Source organism: Podarcis cretensis (assembly GCF_951804945.1).
Source record: "Podarcis cretensis genome assembly, chromosome: 12".
Classification (NCBI taxonomy): domain Eukaryota; kingdom Metazoa; phylum Chordata; class Lepidosauria; order Squamata; family Lacertidae; genus Podarcis; species Podarcis cretensis.
Window position 1 is genome coordinate 3,535,663 of NC_137181.1, and position 13,895 is coordinate 3,549,557.

Below are 13,895 nucleotides of genomic sequence, written 5' to 3' on the forward strand. Positions count from 1 at the left end.
TGTAGGTCTTTCAAGACCGGTGTTATATGGTCTCGGCGGCCGCCCCCAGTCACCAGTCTAGCTGCAGCATTCTGGATTAGTTGTAGTTTCCAAGTTAGTGCATCATACGTAACAGACCTCAGCAACTCAGCATTTTGGCTAATCTACTTTATTTACATATGAACACACATGGAACGCTCCAACATTGTTCCCTCTCTCTAGCATCAAACAGCAAAGAGAAAAAACAAAGGACAACAGTCCCACTTCACGAAAACAGTAACACAAAATCCTGTCTCCATCACTTCCCACTCTGTGGAGTCAAAACATGTTGTTGTTGTTGTTTAGTTGTTTAGTCGTGTCCAACTCTTCGTGACCCCATGGGCCAGAGCATGCCAGGCACTCCTGTCTTCCACTGCCTCCCGCAGTTTGGTCAAACATGCTGGTAGCTTCAAGAACACTGTGCCACCATCTAATCCTCTCTCATCCCCTTCTCCTTGTGCCCTCCATCTTTCCCAGCATCAGGGTCTTTTCCAGGGAGTCTTCTCTTCTGATGTGGCCAAAGTCTTGGAGCCTCAGCTTCAGGATCTGTCCTTCCAGTGAGAACTCTGGGCTGATTTCCTTCAGAATGGAGAGGTTTGATCTTCTTGCAGTCCATGGGACTCTCAAGAGTCTCCTCCAGCACCATAATTCAACATATACCGTCATGTGAAACACAACAATCCCATGACTGCAATCATAGATCAGGAATCCTAACAATGACAACCTTGTGAGGTAGGCTAGGCAGAGTACCTGGCGTGAGGTCACCAGCTGAACTTCATGGCTGAGTGGGGATTCGAACCCTAGTCTCCTGGGTCCTACTCGCAAGTATTCCTGACGACTACATCACTCTATTGCAAAATAAGGGCTGAGAGGGCTGTGTCTCTACCCATTCTCTCCATATTATGCATAATTTTATAAATTTATCTCATGTTTCCTCTTACTTGCCTTCTCTCCAGACTAATAAGCCCCAAAGCAATCTTTATTTCCAGGGGAGTCACTCCAGTCCCTTGATTATTTTGGTGGCTCTTTTCTTAACTTTCACTGACACTGCATCATCCGTTTTGAGGTGATAAAACCAGGACTGTGTGCAGACAGCTAATAGTGATAACAGGGGTTGTTGTCCCCCCCCCCCAGTCAGCAGTGTATAAATTTTATGAAATAAAAATAAGTATTTGCAAACAGCTTCAACCGTAGTACTTCAATTAATCCTCCATTTTCATGCATACATACATTGTATACTGGCTTTTCCACAGCTGAAGCCATGCTCAAGGCAGCTTACGATAGGGAGAATACCTAACCACAACATAACAAAAGTAGTTATAAACAGGAAATAAAATATTAAAATGCAACCAAACAGAGCAATTTCTACATAAATCACAAGTTCTAAAATAAAGGTACGAAAAAGGTTTTTTGTTGTTGTTAATGTTTTTATTATGTACTTCTAGATTTTATGCTGTGTGAACTGCCCTCAGATCCATGAACGAAGGGCGGTATCCAAATTTAATAAATAATAATATAAAAGCAACAACAGCAATGCCCCCTCCAACATCCTAGCCTCAGTTTTCCTCCTGTGCAAAGGTTCCCGCCACCACGAAAACCCTCCTTCACTATGGCCTGTCATTTTAAGGGGCAAAACTTAATTTTGCAAATTCCTTCAGTGAGGGGTCTTAAAAATAAGTTTTGGGGTGTGAGGAATGCAAATATGCCATTGGACAACATTTAGAGGGGGCAGGGGAGACTCCAAAAAAGTGCACAAACTGCTCTTGGAAAACCGAAGACTTCACCTGAAAATGTCAGGTAATGCTAAATAATAATGATAATGAGTAATAAAAGACAATATCAACTACTTGGCAATTGTTTTTATTTATTTTTTATAATATTTTTTATTAGATTTCCATTTTATAATAATTAAACACATCCTTATTGCCCCTTTACTTCGTTTCCTGGTATGACTTCCCTGTCGACTTCCCTCCCTCCCGCCTCATGGTTTTCAAAGTTAATTTTTTACATCATAGCATTTATACATTTTCCATTTGACGTTCCACTCCTTCAAAATATCACAACTTTTAAATGAATATAAAAAGGTAGTAACAATTATCATTACAAGTCTTCTGACAACCCTGCTAGCATTGTCAATTGCTTACAATGGCCCTTCAAATATTGTATAAATTTACTCCAGTCTTTTTTCTTTCTTTTTAAAATTTTTATTGGAATTTTATTTACAACATAACAAAAACACCCCATACACAAATCCACCCTCATTAAACGTGAACAAAACATGCAGAGAACCTAACAATACAACCAACCAAATAAAAGACTTCCTTTATCCTGTATCTGACCTCCTTATTTACTTCTTATAAACTGTTTCCTAATAATTATTAAACATTTTCTAATTATAACTCAAATATCCACAAAGTCTACTGCAGACATTAACTGAAACAAGTCCAGGGATGTATTTTAGGGCGCGGTTTTGTGAAGTATTCTCTGCATTTCCCCCATTTATTTATTTATTTGCTTTTTTAGAAAACCTTTTTTTATTCTTGGATAGAAAAGCGCAGCCTGCTCTGATTAAGATTTCTTTTGAAACGTGTGATCTCCATTCTTTTTGGGATGCGTTGGTATTTGGCAATTGGTTTTTTTAAAGTATTTCTGTGCCATTTTACACACATTTCGCTTCCCAAGCGAAACTAAATTGTGTTATCTCTTTAGAATCCCCGAGCAGCGTTGTAACTTTCGGGCACCCCTCGTTTTTTATTTGTTTTTTATTAGATTTCCATTTTATAATCATTAAACACATCCTTATTGTCTACTTTGCTTCATTTCCTCGTATGAGCCTGTCGACTTCTCTCCCTCCTGCCTCATGGTTTTCAAAGTTAATTTTTTATATCATAGCATTTATTTATTTTCCATTTGATGTTTCACTCATTCAAAATATCACAACTTTTAAATAAATATAAAATGGTAGTAACAATTATCATTTTGAAACGTGTGATCTCCAGTCTTTTTGGAATGCCTTGGTACTTGGCAATTGATTTTTTTTTAAGTATTCCTGTGCCATTTTACACACATTTTCGCTTCCCAAGCAAAACTAAATTGTGTTATCTCTTTAGAATCCCCGAGTAACGTTCCACTTTTGGGCACCCCTCGTTTTTTATTTAGAATTTCGACGTTTTTTATTTAGAATTTGACGTTTTTTTAAAGGGTTAAACTGCGCGCCGCTGCGCCGCTCGGCCTTCGCATCCCTTCCTCCTGAGCGGAGCCCGGAGGATGCTGCCATGGCAACGGTTGCCGAGGCAACCGCGTCCCGCTCTGGGACTCCGAGGGCGGGCTTGCGGCCTAGTCGGGCCCTGCCGCCTTCCAGGCCCGGGACTCGCGTAGCTTTCCTCTGCCTCCCAGGAAGGGGGTTGCGTGGGGAGACCCGGCCTAGGACCGGAGAGAGGTGAGGACTGGCCGGGGGGTGTGTGTGGAAATTGCCCGGGGAGGCTGGCAGCCTCCTAGCGACGGTAGACTCCTGCCTCGCAAGGGGGGGGGGTGGACTAGATGACTTTGGGTGCCCCTCCAAGTTACAAATGCATGATACTAATAAAGGGGGAAAGGAGAGAGGGAGGGAGAGAGAGAGAGAGAGAGAGAGAGAGAGAGAGGCTTTTCTGCCCCACCCAACAAATGTCTATGACACCCCCCTCCAAAAAATAAAAATTAAAAAAGGCATAATGCATAGCTGTCAACATTTCCCTTTTTTAAAAAAAGGAAATTCCCTTATTCCCAATAGGATTCCTCGCAAGAAAAGGGAAAAGTTGACAGCTATGCCATAAAGGGACACAAATATTAATATTTTAATGTTGTATTTTAATCTTGTTTTTCAGTTGTATTCATTCAACTTGTTTTTATTATTGCTTGTTAGCCGCCCTGAGCCCGGCCTTGGCTGCAGAGGGCAGGGTATAAATAAAAATTATCAGTATTATTATTATTATTAAATCTCTTTGAACTTCTGAATGCTAACCTGATCTTAATGGAGGAGAAAACCCACGAGGGAAGGTAACAGAAGCAGCTCAGTGACATGTTTTATGCTGTATTTTATGCTGTTTTTTTGTTGCATCAGTTAAGTGTTTTCAATTTGTTGTTAGCCGCCCTGAGCCTGGTTTTCTGAAGCTGGAAGGGCGGGGTATAAATAAAAATTTATTTAGTTATTTAATAAATACGTGGCTTAATTTTATTTCATATGCCTCAAAAAAAAAAGGGGGGGGGAGGAAGCATGCTTATAAACTGCCCAAAATCTTACAGATTGATACACTTTTACATGCGATTTAAAGTGGCCTTAACTTTATCTGTGTGTGTTGATGGACTGTGTTTAAATTTTGTAAGGGTGGGATGGGGGGTGGGAACTAATCCTATGAATGCTTGTTGTTCAAAATTGATAAAGATGGTTAAAAAGGGAGCTATGCCTGTTTCTTCCCCTGTTTCTGGTGCCCAGGGAGCTATGCCTGTTTCTTCCCCTCCCCATTTGAATTCTCCCTCCTCCTATTGGGAACATATAAATAAAGTTACAGGAAGGGGGAATTACATATTTGCTGGCCTCAAAGCTGGTTCAGTTGTACCCACTCACTTTTACTAGGGATAAAGCCTTATTCCCCCCCCCCCGCCTACGGCATCAGTGGGTGGGTGTGACTTTTCATTAATAATAATAATAATAATAATAATAATAATAATTTCTTTATACTCCGCCCATCTGGCTGGGTTTCCCCAGCCACTCTGGGCGGCTTTCAACAGAATATTAAAATACAATAGTCTATTAAACATTAAAAGCTTCCCTAAAAAGGTTGCCTTCAGATGTCTTCTAAAAGTTATTAGATATGTGCGAGACACAAACATCACACCTTCGAGTTCTCTAGGCTTCAGCTGCCTTCTCTCAGAAGTGAAACCCCTGAATAAGAACAGACATGCATGTGTGAATGTAAGGATGCAGATGGCAGAAGAGAGTCAGGGGCCACACCTTCCTTTTCATGCTGCCAGCACTAGATTTAGAGTGGTGCAGGAGGTTTCTCCTCACAGTGCGCTGAGCTGAGGGGCACAAACTAATAATAATAATAATAATTTAATAAATGACAAATAAACATCTTTCCGCAGGGCCTGCAAGACAGAGCTGTTCCGCCTGGCCTTTGGTTTGGACTCAGTCTGACCCTTATGTTTCCCTCCCCTTATGGTTTTGATCTATGGGCTACTATTAAAATGAGGCTGCATTTTAAATTGTATTTTAATCCGTATGTTAATAAATTGGTTGTTGTTTGTTCCCCCCTATTATGTTTTTATTGTAATTTTTTCTGGTGTTAGCCGCCCTGAGCCTGGCTCTGGCCAGAGAGGGCGGGCTATTATTATTATTATTATTATTATTATTATTATTATTATAGGTATTTACTGTAGCAAAATGAATTACTGTGCAAACAGGAAATATTAAGGGGGGACCATCAATATTTTGTTTTATTAGCTGTTGTGTGATGCTTCCCCAGTTTATTGCATTATTCCCATCTGGAGGGTTATTCTTGTGCTATTGGGCAACAAAAGTGGGACAAAAAATAAACGGAAACATCAGCGTTATAAAAAGTTACAGAAGTTCAGCAGGAAGCTCTGTGACATTGTGTAGAAACAAAGACATGCGCTAATTGGAAATGAAACAATATATCCACCCCCAAAAACTTTGCAGGCACAAATATTATTGAAAATGCAATTGTGTATAACCCCCCTGATACCACCATGAACGCAATTCATCATGAATGTACAATAAGAAGGGCATTCAGAGGGGGCACGGTGGTTATGGAGAGAGCTGAAGGACCAGGTGCGCAGCCTGGGAGTCATTTTGGACTCACAGCTGTCCATGGAGGCACAGGTCAAATCTGTGTCCAGGGCAGCTGTTTACCAGCTCCATCTGGTATGCAGGATGAGACCCTCCCTGCCCGCGGACTCCCTCGCCAGGTGGTGCATGCTCTGGTTATCTCCCGCTTGGACTGCTGCAATGCGCTCTACGTGGGGCTACCTTTGAAGGTGACCTGGAAACTACAACTAATCCAGAATGCGGCAGCTAGACTGGGGACTGGGAGCGGCCGCCAGGACCATGTAACACCGGTCTTGAGAGATCTGCATTGGCTCCCAGTACGTTTCTGAGCACAATTCAAAGTGTCGGTGCTGACCTTGAAAGCCCTAAATGGCCTCGGCCCAGTATACCTGAAGGAGCGTCTCCACCCCCATCATTCAGCCCGGACGCTGAGGTCCAGCTCCGAGGGCCTTCTGGCGGTTCCCTTAGTGCGAGAAGCCAAGTTACAGGGAACCAGGCAGAAGGCCTCCTTGGTGGTGGCGCCTGCCCTGTGGAACGCCCTCCCATCAGATGTCAAAGAGAACAACTACCAGACTTTTAGAAGACATCTGAAGGCAGCCCTGTTTAGGGAAGCTTTTAATGTCTGATGTATTACAGTATTTTAATATTTTTTTGGAAGCCGCCCAGAGTGGCTGAGGAAGCCCAGCCAGATGGCGGGGTATAAATAATAATTTATTATTATTATTATTATTATTATTATTATTATTATTATTAGCTGTCATGGAAGCGTTCTTGAAAGCATTCTGATTCTGTATTTTCTCTCTTTGTTTTCCTTTCAAGAGTGAATAATGGAGCCGGATGAGGAAGTGAACGAAAATTTAAGAATGCAGCTTAAGGCTCTCCAGGAACAGCAGCAGAAGAGGATGCAGAACCTGATGGAGAAGAGGAAAGAAAAACAACAACAGAGCGTGAAACAAAGCGAAAAGGGCAGTCAAGAGGAGGCCTTTGGGGTTCAAGATGATCTCGGCTTATACACCGTGGGCAGTGAGATGTCTAAGGAGGACATCAGCAAAAGGTATAGAGGTGTTGTTGTTGTTTAGTCGTTTAGTCATGTCCAACTCTTTATGACCCCCTGGACCAGAGCACGCCAGGCACTCCTGGTCAAACCCATGCTGGTAGCTTCAAGAACACCATCCAACCATCTCGTCCTCTGTCGTCCTCTGTTGTCCTCTGTCGTCCCCTTCTCCTTGTGCCCTCCATCTTTCCCAACATCAGGGTCTTTTCCAGGGAGTCTTCTCTTTTCATGAGGTGGCCCCCAAGTATTGGAGCCTCAGCTTCAGGATCTGTCCTTCCAGTGAGCACTCAGGGCTGGTTTCCTTCAGAATGGAGAGGTTTGATCTTCTTGCAGTCCATGGGACTCTCCAGAGTCTCCTCCAGCACCAGAATTCAAAAGCATCAATTCTTCGGCGATCAGCCTTCTTTATGGTCCAGCTTTCACTTCCATACATCACTACTGGGAAAACCAGAGCTTTTACTATACGGACCTTTGTATAGGTATAGAGGTAACCCAGGCTTATTCACCAGGAAATGTCAAAGGATGCGCTGGACGTTTGGGTGCAACTCAGCTTGCAGAAGAAGGGGTGCATGGGGTTGAAACAAATAGAATGGGGAACCTCCTGCTTCCCAGACTATCTCTGTACCTTAAACCTCTTGAGCTGACCTTCCTATCTCTTTGCTGTGGAGCTAGAGCAGGGAGCCCCAGGACTGGGAATCAGAGGTTTCCCTCCAGCCTTGGGACTCTTCCCAGACCACACCAATTGACCAGTCATGCTTCCTGCCTTTCCTCAAGTGTTTTTCCCTGTCTGGGACATAATTTACAGCTGTTCTGATAGAGAGAGAGAGAGAGAGAGAGAGAGAGAGAGAGAGAGAGATAATTTATTACGGTCGGAGACCAGCTTATAAAACACACTTGGGGGTACAATCCCAGAAGGAAAACAAACATTTAAAATAATGTACAACAATAAATTTAAAAATTTTCCCCAAGTTTTTTTATTGGTTTTCACATTTATCACAGGAAAAAGAAACAAGAAAAAAAGAAAAACATTACAAAAGACAAAAACAAATAAAAAGACATAAAAAAAGAATTACTACTTCCAATCCCTAATTTCATTACATTGATAACTGACTTCCTCAAATCCCCTCAAACTGAATTTCATTATATCACCTGTTTAGCAGTTAGGCTAATTCATATTTCTAATAGTATTAACTTCTTTCATTTACTAACCTTTTCTCCTTTATTAATATTCTAATCCTTAATCTTTATTAACAACGTATTCTTAATCTACCCATAAGCCTATTTATTACTTCCAAGAAATTTCTCTTTATCTTATATTACAATATTTAGCTAAATATTCTTTAAATTTATTCCAGTCCTCTTGTGTCTCCTCATGGATTCTTCCGGTCAGGTCGGCCAGCTCCAAAAAGTCCATCACTAAATTAAAAATTTATAAATGTGAGAAGCGTATAGACACTTAAAACTTTAAGATAAGCTGCCGCAGAGAGATGATCCAGTGTCACCCATGGAACTGAGTTTGGGGATTTTCTTAACGAACTAGTTTGGGTCGGGGGACGGTCTGCGCTTACAGATCTGTACACAGAATCTGGCGACCATCTGAGTCGTCTTACGATCTTTTCCTAACAGGAAAAGGTCAAATTTTTGCTTTTCCGGGACGTCAGCGAGCCTCATCAGCAGTGGATCAATGGTCTCACTACGTGCCTCTTCATAAAAGGGACATCTAAAGAAAAAGTGCTCTGGGCTTCCTATCTCCCCCAATAGCTGTTCTATATTTTCTGCCCCCCCCCCCAGGTTACTTGAAAATGAAAACGACCAGCTCCAGCAGCAGCTTCGAGAGACTGTAGATGAAAACGGCCGGCTACACAAGGTGCTCAAGGAGCGAGACTTTGAAATCAAGCAGCTGCACAAGAAGATTGAGGAAGAGAGGCTGGCGCTGCTGGGTAAATGGAAATGCTTTGCATACACCTGCCATTGTCTGTGTGATCTATTTGCAGGCTCCCTCGCCTTCTATCAGGGCCCGGCCCACCCATGAGGCAAAGTGAGGTGACCGCCTCAGGCAGCAGGATCCACAGGGCTAGCGGATCTGGCCTCCAAGGCCATTGCATCGCCCACTGTCGCTGCTTCTTTCCGTAGGGACCTCGGGCGTCCCGGGAGACGTGGCGGCCACAAAAATAGTGGAATTGGCGAAGCAGAACCGGCACATGACTGCGGAGGTTGAGAAGGAGAAAACCAAAGTGAAGCAGCTGAACAACAGAATCAAGGAGCTGGAAAAAGAGGTGAGGCCTCTGTTTCTGCTGAGAAGGATAATAATAATAATAATAATAATAATAATAATAATAATAATAATAATAATACAGTGGTACATCGGGTTACATCGGGTTACATACGCTTCAGGTTACAGACTCCGCTAACCCAGAAATAGTGCTTCAGGTTAAGAACTTTGCTTCAGGATGAGAACAGAAATTGTTCTCTGGCGGCGCGGCAGCAGCAGGAGGCCCCATTAGCTAAAGTGGTGCTTCAGGTTAAGAACAGGTTAAGTACGGACCTCCGGAACGAATTAAGTACGTAACCAGAGGTACCACTGTAATAATTTATTATTTATGCCCTGCCCATCTGGCTGAGTTTCCCCAGCCACTCTGGGCGGCTTCCAACAAAGTATTAAAATACAGTGGTCTGTTAAACATTAAAAGCTTCCCTAAACAGGGCTGCCTTCAGATGTCTTCTAAAAGTCTGGTAGTTGTTTTTCTCTTTGACATCTGCTGGGAGGGCGTTCCAAAGGGTGGGTGCCACTACCAAGAAGGCCCTCTGCCTGGTTCCCTGTAACTTGGCTTCTCACAGCGAGGGAACCGCCAGAAGGCCCTCAGCACTGGACTTCAGTGCATATGCCATTACCTCGCCTCCTCTGCGTCTCCTCACTCAGCAGGCATCTAGGATCTTGCCCGTGGTTTCATTTTGATCCCCTTTGCTGCTAACTTGTTTCCTATTGCCTCCCTGGTGAAATACCTCAACTTCGAGCCTCTGTCTGTGTGGCATTCCGTTCTCCTTTTTTAAAAAAAGGTTTTAGTGAATAACTCAAACAAATCAATACAACAGAGACAATAAAAATACAAAACAAAGCGCAGTACTATATCTGGTGGGGACTTAATATGATGTACTTAAGACCATAAGCTCATACCAATAACAAACTTAGTTGGTCACTAAGGTGCTACTTGAAGGAATTTTTTTATTTTGTTTCAACTATGGCAGACCAACACGGATACCTATTTACAGGATCGCCTCCCCTGGTCTGCCCCACAGAAGGTCCATGAATAACCATAGTTTAGAAGTCCCGGGCCCTAAGGAAGTCAGACTATCCTCCACCAGGGCCAGGGCCTTTTCAGTGATGGCTCCGACCTGGTGGAATGCTTTGTCCCATGAGACCAGGGCCCTGCAGGATTTAACCTCCTTCTGTCGGGCCTGCAAGACAGAGCTATTCCACCTGGCCTTTAATTTGAATCCAGCCTGATCTTTTTTTTCCCTTCTCTTTCCTCCCCCTCCCCTTTTATGAAGATCACCCTCTCCGAGACCCCACAGCTAATTCTCCCCTGGCCTCCTCGCTGGCCCAAGTAGGACTAATTCAGCCAGCTAGCCCTGGGGATTATCTAATGTTTATTAGATGGATTTCCCCTAAATTGATTTCTGAACTTTGAATTTTATTGTTATTCATGTTTTTATACTGTATTTTATGCTGCTTTTACAATTAAGTGTTTTAAATTTGTTGTTAGCCGCCCTGAGCCCAGTTTTTGAACCGGGAAGGGCGGGGTATAAATAAAAATTATTATTATTATTATTACCTACCTTGTAACTTTTCTCCTTGATCTGCTTTGTAGTTGCACTGTAAAGCTGGCATTTATCTAATTGTGTGTATATTTGTGTGTGTATATATTCTAGTTACAAATGTCAGCTCTCAAGCCCCAGTCACTTGAGGAGAAAGACAGTCAGTCGTCTCGTAAGGCAACAGAAGTGCCTCTGGTAAGAATGAATCACTCTCTGTTCTCAACGTAGTAACGATAAGGCCTTTAAAGCAGGAATGGGGAATCTAATGTATGTGTAATGGTTATAAGGGGTTGCTCGTGCGTAAGTTACCGCCACTCCTGGCTAGGTTGCCTGGTTAAACCTGTCCTGGCTAACAGCCCTTCACTCCGTGGCTGTTCAGTCGCTAGCAGAATCCGTCAGTGGGCGTTTTTTGAACCTCTTCCAGCAAAGAAGTTGTTTGACGCCAAGTCTCCTCCTACTCTCCCTGCGCGGAAGTCTTCTGCGCATGGAGGGAGTGGGCAGGGGAGTGCCCACGCTCTCCTCACTGGTTTCTGGCGAAGAGTCTTGGAGCCTCCTCTCCGAATCACCCATCTGCCCCCCTTCTCTACTGGTGTTGCGCTGATTTCCTTCCCCAGCCGATGAACTCCCTCTCTCCCTGCTGGGCCCCTCTCCAGCATCGCTTGAGAGCCTTGTCTCCACCTCTGGCTCCGATGTCGGTTTCCTGACAGTATGGTTACCAGATTTTTTTCAATGAATCTAGGGACACTCTTTTTCTTTTTTCGGAAGCTGAGTAGCAACAGGGAGTCAGTAGTGGGGAATGGTGAGGCAAAAGACACAAGCACACATTTGTTGTTGTTGTTTAGTCGTGTCCGACTCTTTGTGACCCCCTGGACTAGAGCACACCAGGCCCTCCCGTCTTCCACTGCCTCCCACAATTTGGTCAAACTCATGCTGGTAGCTTCGAGAACACTGTCCCACCATCTCGTTCTCCGTCGTCCCCTTCTCCTTGTGCCCCCCATCTTTCCCAGCATCAGGGTCTTTTCCAGGGAGTCTTCTCTTCTCATGAGGTGGCCAAAGTCTTGGAGCCTCAGCTTCAGGATCTGTCCTTCCAGTGAGCACTCAGGGCTGATTTCCTTCAGAATGGAGAGGTTTGATCTTCTTGCAGTCCATGGGACTCTCAAGAGTCTCCTCCAGCACCAGAATTCAAAAGCATCCATTCTTCGGCGATCAGCCTTCTTTATGGTCCAGCTCTCACTTCCATACATCACTACTGGGAAAACCATAGCTTGAACTATACAGACCTTCGTTGGCAAGGTGATGTCTCTGCTTCTTAAGATGATGTCTAGGTTTGTCATTGCTTTTCTCCCAAGAAGCAGGCGTCTTTTAATTTCGTGACTGCTGTCACAAGCACACATACATATTGTATAAAGGTTCAAAGCCCTTCTTTCGCACCCTGTGAAACATAAATGTGCAGTTTTTTGTTTTTTTTTTAAAAAGTGAGCAACTCCTGAAGCCAGGCAGAGCCAACAGCACTACTAGGCTGGCTCTGGGCTGCTGAGGCTGCCACTTCCACATTTCCAGGGGACACATTTGCAAATCTGGGGACATTCCAGGGACGGAATTTGACCGGGGACAGATTTACAAATCCAGGGACTGTCCCCGGGAACTAGGGATGTCTGGTAACCCTAATCTAATCCAGGCGTTTCATTGGTAGAGCATCTGCATTTGGGATTTCCCCAGACCACACCCCCTTCTCCCAAGCCCCACCCCTCACTGACTTTACTTCCCACCCTCCTTGAGCGTCCCTCCCCCCCCCCAGCTGGAATGTGACCTTGAGCTCTGATAACATTCCTCTTCAGCCAGGCCTTTGGCTGATGAATATCCTACTGCCTTTCAAATATGCTTGTGGGAAGGAGTGATAATAATAATAATAATAATAATAATAATAATAACAACAACAACAACAACAACAACAACAACAACAACAACAATAATTTTTACTTATACCCCGCCCTCCCCAGCCGGGCTCAGGGCAGCTAACAAGCAATAATAAAAACAAGTTGAATGAATACAACTTAAAAACAAGATTAAAATACAACATTAAAATATTGAAACATTAAAATATTAAAATGCAGCCTCATCACAGGAGGAGAAAGGAAAAAGAAAGAGGGGGAGGGAATCAAATTGGCTCCAAGCCAAAGGCCAGGTGGAACAACTCTGTCTTACAGGCCCTGCAGAAAGAAATCAGATCCTGCAGGGCCCTGGTCTTATGAGACAGAGCGTTCCACCAGGCCGGAGCCAGTGATGAAAAGGCACTGGCTCTGGTTGAGGCTAATCTGACTTCCTGTTTTAACTTTTAATTTTGTGAGATAGAATCATAGAATCTTAGAACCGGAAGCCGTGTCGGACGTTCGGGTTCCAAAAAAACGTTTGCAAACCAGAACATTCTGGCGGCGTTCGGGAGCCAAAACATTGGACTCGCAAGGCGTTCGGGATCTGAGGTCCGACTGTAAATAAATAAACAATGCCTTTTGTTCTTTATCTGTACTAATCGAAAAACACCTCTTTCTCTTGAATCTTGAGAGCCCAGAGATGAAAGCCTTGCAAGAAAAGTTAACAGCAGCCAACTTCAAAGTGTCTGAATTTCGCAACCAGCTCCAGACCACAAAGCAGGAACTGAAGATGACACAGAAGGTAGTGTCTTCTGTTAGTTTGCATTTCTTAGTGCAGTAAGTATTGATCTGATGTGTAGGGATTCCATAACTCTAAGCATCCCATTGCTTTTTCCCACTAGAGATGTTCATGATGCTTGGGCCTAACAGTTACGGGCATCCAACAAGCAATTCAAATCAGTGAGGTCACCCTTATTGACCCACCCCTAAGGTCACTTTCAGGGTATAGATTATCTGCCAGTATTAGTTGTCCTCTCCTTGAACATGGGGACGCGGGTGGCGCTGTGCGTTAAACCACAGAGCCTAGGACTTGCCGATCAGAAGGTCGGCGATTCGAATCCACGCCACGGGGTGAGCTCCTGTTGCTCGGTCCCTGGTCCTGCCAACCTAGCATTTCGAAAGCACGTCAAAGAGCAAGTAGATAAATAGGTACCGCTCCAGCGGGAAGGTAAACGACGTTTCCGTGCGCTGCTCTGGTTCGCCAGAAGCGGCTTAGTCATGCTGGCCACATGACCCGGAAGCTGTACGC

At 43.9% G+C, this 13,895-nt stretch overlaps 1 protein-coding gene across 4 annotated transcripts in view; it reads left to right on the forward strand.

The window, feature by feature from the left end:
• Positions 1 to 3,294: 3,294 nt before the first annotated feature.
• CCDC13 (coiled-coil domain containing 13) overlaps positions 3,295 to 13,895 on the forward strand; it is a 36,993-nt gene continuing 26,392 nt past the window's right edge. For 3 of the 4 annotated variants that reach the window (XR_013831813.1, XM_079946742.1, XM_079946743.1), the window contains exons 1-6: positions 3,296 to 3,457; positions 6,665 to 6,899; positions 8,691 to 8,839; positions 9,033 to 9,175; positions 10,830 to 10,910; positions 13,278 to 13,388. Coding sequence is in view for 3 of the 4 variants with exons in the window: in XM_079946742.1 (XP_079802868.1) it covers positions 6,673 to 6,899; positions 8,691 to 8,839; positions 9,033 to 9,175; positions 10,830 to 10,910; positions 13,278 to 13,388 (711 nt within the window). In the remaining variant the exon portion in view is untranslated. Of the gene's footprint in view, positions 3,458 to 6,664; positions 6,900 to 8,690; positions 8,840 to 9,032; positions 9,176 to 10,829; positions 10,911 to 13,277; positions 13,389 to 13,895 lie in introns of all 4 variants that reach the window. The other variant, XM_079946741.1, reaches the window with a different exon arrangement.